The 5,049-nt window shown below is 48.2% G+C and overlaps 1 protein-coding gene across 1 annotated transcript; it reads left to right on the forward strand.

Annotated features, from left to right (window-relative positions):
* The first annotated feature begins 1,157 nt into the window (after positions 1-1,157).
* LOC136546715 (U-box domain-containing protein 44-like) lies at positions 1,158-4,416 on the forward strand. The gene is made up of 4 exons (XM_066538678.1): positions 1,158-1,322; positions 1,461-1,960; positions 2,057-2,366; positions 2,580-4,416. The coding sequence occupies exons 1-4, from the start codon at positions 1,283-1,285 to the stop codon at positions 4,202-4,204; spliced, it is 2,475 nt and encodes an 824-aa protein (XP_066394775.1). The 5' UTR covers positions 1,158-1,282; the 3' UTR covers positions 4,205-4,416.
* Positions 4,417-5,049: the final 633 nt, after the last annotated feature.

Consider the following 5,049-nt stretch of genomic DNA (forward strand, 5'->3'; position numbering starts at 1 on the left):
ATGATTCGCGAACTCGCGAGTCGTGAGTGGGCGACGGGATGCGGGAGTGCGGCGAGAGATGGGAGAGGTACGATGTCAATTAGGGTTAGGATTCCTTTGATAGGAACAAGTGGGCTTGGGCCAACATATGTTGATTGGGCCTATTTTAGCCTGTATATATATGTATATAGCAGGTCGGGGACGGGTACATAGAGGACATTACCGTACCCGCTATACCGATGTGGATAGATTTTTGCCCAATTGAATCCCCGCAGGGAGAGAGTTGATCCTATCCCCGTTCCCTAATGGAGCAAATATCCGTTGGGTATTGGGTATCGGGTACCCGTTGCCATGCCCCCGTAGGCCGTAGAGACTAGAGACTAGCAACCTGTTCGTTTCGGCTTATACAATCGTATACGATCGTGGATTATAAGCTGGAATAATATTCTTCTCTCATACCAAACCAACCAGTAATACTTCTGGCTTATAATCCGTGATCGTTTCAGCCGAAACGAAAAGGCTATAGAGAGACCAGCGCAAGGGGCAGATGGGCCAGGCTGAGCGGTAGCAGGAAGGGCGGCGAGCATGGCAGGGCTGGGCCGTGCTGCCCGACCACACGCAACGACGCAGGCTGGGGGACAAAGGCCCATCCCATTTCCACCAATTTTCCAAGCCTACTACGGTAACAAAGTCCCCCTAAAAAAAACTACGGTAACAAAGTCCTCTAAATTTTGCTAAAAAAAAGTCCTCTAAACATTTTACCCCTACGGTGATAAAGTCAGCCGTTGAGGTTGTCGCTTGCCTTTCTTCCACCTCGCCACCTAGTCAACGCTCAACACACATATGGCAGGCCGTAATTTCGCGCACGACCAGTTAAACAGCGAGAGGGACGACGAATGTTGGCCTGGTACACGCACGAAACCTGGATTACAAAATGTTAGAACTCGCGTGGCAGCGGAGCAGTTCCCATCACCGATTCACCACCCCCGGCCACACCCATTCCCAGTCGCAGGCTCTCGTTTCCACCCCGCTTTCCCGCGGCCGCGGGCCACCACCGTCAGCCTCGCCTCGCAGCTGCCCACGCACGCCGCACGTTTCCAACCGCTCCTCCTCGCGCGTCATCGCCACCGTGACCGTGACTCCGTGAGACGCCGGCCTTTCCGTGTGCGCTGCGCCATTCCGCCAACTAGCACCACCATTCCCATTTCAACTCTTCTTTAAACTACACCAAACCCAATGGCGCCCGCCCAGTCAACTTCACTGACGCCTGCTGCTTCCTCTTCCTCCCCGAGCCCCACGAGGCATGGAGCGGCACCGCCAAGGATCGTGGCGCCAACAAGAAGGTAAAGTAGCCCGTCCATCGCACGAACCAGCATCCTCTCGCGGGTCGATGCGAAGGTCGCAATGACGTCTTCACGCCCTCACGGTGCTCGACGGATTGCCCGCGGGGGGCTCTGATTCTTTGATTTTCGACCTTGCAGACGGTCTCGACGGGCACGAGGAGGACGGGGCGCTGTCGGCGTTCGTCTGCCCGATCACCATGCAGGTGATGCGGGACCCGGTGGTGATCGAGACCGGCCATGCCTTCGAGCGGGAGGCCATCGCCCGGTGGTTCTCTGAGTGCCGCGACCTCGGCAGGGGCCCGTGCTGCCCGATCACGATGCGGGAGGTGCACAGGGCGGACCTGAGGCCGGTCCTGGCGCTGCGGGCCGCCATCGAGGAGTGGACGGACAGGCAGCAGAGGGATGAGCTCCGCAGAGCCTGCCAGTGGCTCACCAAGGACGCCACGGAGAAAGAGGCGGTGCGGGCGTTAGGCTGCGTTGTGCGAGGGTGGAGCGGAGGGAGGGTGGGCAGGCGCACAGTGCGTGACGAGGGGATGATACCCATGGTTGGTGGCATGCTGAGAAGCGGCAGCGCTATGGTGCGTCTCAAAGCGCTGGAAGCTATTCAGGAATTTGCCAGAGAAACTGATCAAGACAGGGTAGGTGAAAGGAGATACAACGAAACTGAGTGTGTTTATAATTACGTGGTGGACGATAACAGTAGTATTGACAGCATGTCTCTTCATCCTTTGCAGGAAGCTGTGTCGGAAGGGGACACTATTCGCACAATCATCAAGTTCATCGATTGCGAGGATTGTCAGGAGAGGGAGTTTGCTGTCTCTGCATTGTGCGACCTTTCCAAGTCGGAGTTAGTATGTGGAAAGATAAGTGAATTGAATGGAGCCGTACTTATACTGGGCAAGGTGTCTGGAAGCAAAGCCGACAATCCAACAATAGCTGAGAAGGCTGAAAGGACACTTGGGAATTTGGACAGGTGTGAGAATAATGCCGTGCAGATGGCTGAAAATGGCAGGCTGGAACCTCTACTTAACCTGCTTATTGAAGGTGCCATCTCCTTCCCTATCAATAGTACATTATTACTTGATCAATGTGATACTATCTTAAGTTATCTATATATGAATATGATCGTAGGAGTAATAGTAAGTTATAAGCTTCCCACATCTTTTAGCATTGGTGAACTTGTTAGTTTACGATGTTGACTATGGAAGTGTTTTACTGGTTTCTCACGCTATGATATATTTTCTGCAAATTGATCAGGTTCTCCAGAAAAGCAGCTGCTTATGGCATCATCTCTAGAAAAGATTGTTTTGTCTAATGACTTGAAGATCTTAGTTGCCCGAAGGGTGGGTTCCTTATTTGGTTGTATTGTTGAAAAGGGAAACTTGGAAGCAAAAGAAGTTGCTTTCAAGGTGTTAGAGCATATATCCGCCAATGCAGAGAGTGCCAAGGTTCTTATAGAGGAAAATGTCCTTCTCCCTCTTTTCCGAGTTCTCTCTATCAGTCGCACCAGTCTCCTTCCACCGAGGTTGCAAGAGGCTGCAGCTGCAGTTCTAGCTAATCTGGTTGCATCTGGTGTTGACTTTGGGACAGTACCCCTTGACGGGGACCGTACTCTGGTGTCTGAAGACATTGTTCACAGCTTACTTCTTTTGATCAGTAATACCTCACCTCCAATACAGTGCAAGCTTCTTGAATTTTTTGATACCCTGAGCAGTTCCACAGGGACAGTACTATCAATTGTCTCAGGTATAAAATCTTCTGGTGCTATCACCAACTTGGTGCAGTTTATTGAGAGTGATCATCAGGAAAGCCGCACTGCATCCATAAAGCTGATATACAAAATTTCATTCCACCTGGACCATGAGATAGCCCAAGTCTTCCGTGCAAGTCCAACACTACTTGGCTGCTTAGTTAAAGTTGCCTTTCTTAATGATGGAAACGCTGATGAGCAAGATGCTGCACTTCAGATTCTGGCAAACCTTCCAAAAAGGGACAAGCACCTCACTAGAGAGCTAATGGAGCAAGGGGCTTTCAAGATAGTTGTTAGTAAGGTTTTAAGCATCTACCGCAGGGATGCTGGAAGTGACATCTATGATAATGCACTGCTTGAGGGCCTTGCAAAGGTCTTGGCAAGGATAACATATGTCTTGCGAGATGAACCCCGATGTGTTTCCCTTGCTCGTGAGTACAACCTTGCTGCCTTATTCACCAGCTTGCTTCGGCTGAATGGGCTTGAAGAGGTACAAGTGGTCTCTGCAAAGGCATTAATGAATCTCTCGTTAGAATCTAAGTATCTGACTAGTATGCCGAAATTTGATGATACTGAACAGAGGTCTAAAGTTGCACTATTTGGGAGGAAACCACCAAATATTCAATTTTGTCGTGTTCATTCTGGAGTCTGTTCGATTAGGGACAACTTCTGTATCCTAGAAGGGAAAGCCGTGGAACGACTGGTTCATTGTTTGAATCATTCTAACAAGAAGGTTGTCGAAGCTGCTCTGGCTGCTCTTTGCACCCTGCTTGAAGATGGAGTGGAGACTGCAGAAGGTGTTTCGGTGCTCCATAGGTCTAATGGAGTTGCACCTATGTTTGACATCTTGAAGGAAAATCCGACAGGCAGTCTTCAGCACAGGGTGACGTGGGCTGTGGAGAGGATTCTGCGGGCAGGGGATATCGCCCAAGCTGCTTCAACCGATCACAGTCTGGGATCTGCACTTGTTCATGCTTTCCAACATGGAGATTCCAGAACACGGCGTATTGCAGAGGCAGCATTGAAGCATGTCCGAAAGCTACCCACTTTTTCCATAATCATTGATAAGAGTCCCTCGATACGAGGTTCATCCATGGGAAGCATGGAGCGCTTTATCAAGTTTGATCGCTAGGTTGTTATGAAACGCAAAAGAATTACATGGCCTGTTTATGCCTTGTGGCCAACATATCCTTTAATATATGTTTAACTGTAGGAACATATTCTGGGGTGGGCGGGGTAGACAAGAGTCATGAGCTGTTAGGCACTGAATCTACTATTCTTATAAGGTGTATATGCACGTTGCATTTGCTGAATGTGTTATCTCGGCTGGCAGTGGATCTAATGAAGGCTACTTATGTTTAGATTCTCAAAATATTCTCATTCAGTTTTCAGTAACTACCGTCAATTCGCAAGCAAAACAGCTATGTTATTTATGAGTAATGGATGTGAAGATAAGAATCCATTTTTATTTTATGAGTACCATACGGTCAACCTTTTATTTGGTAGGGTAGTCCCAATACTAAAAACTATGATGTTTTCCAATGCATAGTTTCTAAACTATTATAAGAAAATAAAAAATACTTTTACTTTTGTTATGCCTTAATTTTTATGCTAGAAACAACTATCTCCCTCCTAAAAAATTTGACATTGTAGAATTCAAACTTTGTCTCATAAAACATGTGATTCTAAATCCCTCTCGTCTCCATCTGCTAGCCTATGCGGTCCTTCAAACCTAGAACAATCCCAATTGATAGGGTGCATTCATGGTTATTTCACATCCCTCTATCCTAAAAATCCTAAAACGTAAGTCTTTTTAGGAGGAAGAAGTAGGTCCCATGCAAGACCCAATTTCATTTGATTTTCTTCTCACATAATTATGGTGCCACGTCAATAAAAATCCTAGGTGGCACTCCTATTTAATGTTATAAACACTAGCCGATGTGGCTCACTGTGACTACCCTTACTCTAAGCTGTAAA

Source organism: Miscanthus floridulus, chromosome 3 (genome assembly GCF_019320115.1).
Source record: "Miscanthus floridulus cultivar M001 chromosome 3, ASM1932011v1, whole genome shotgun sequence".
Lineage (NCBI taxonomy): Eukaryota > Viridiplantae > Streptophyta > Magnoliopsida > Poales > Poaceae > Miscanthus > Miscanthus floridulus.

Coding starts and splice junctions, on each gene's coding strand:
- LOC136546715 (XM_066538678.1), top strand. CDS start 1,283: ATGGAGCGGCACCGCCAAGGATCGTGGCGCCAACAAGAAG. Junction 1,323..1,460: donor ATCGTGGCGCCAACAAGAAG/GTAAAGTAGCCC, acceptor TCGACCTTGCAG/ACGGTCTCGACGGGCACGAG. Junction 2,367..2,579: donor ACTTAACCTGCTTATTGAAG/GTGCCATCTCCT, acceptor CAAATTGATCAG/GTTCTCCAGAAAAGCAGCTG.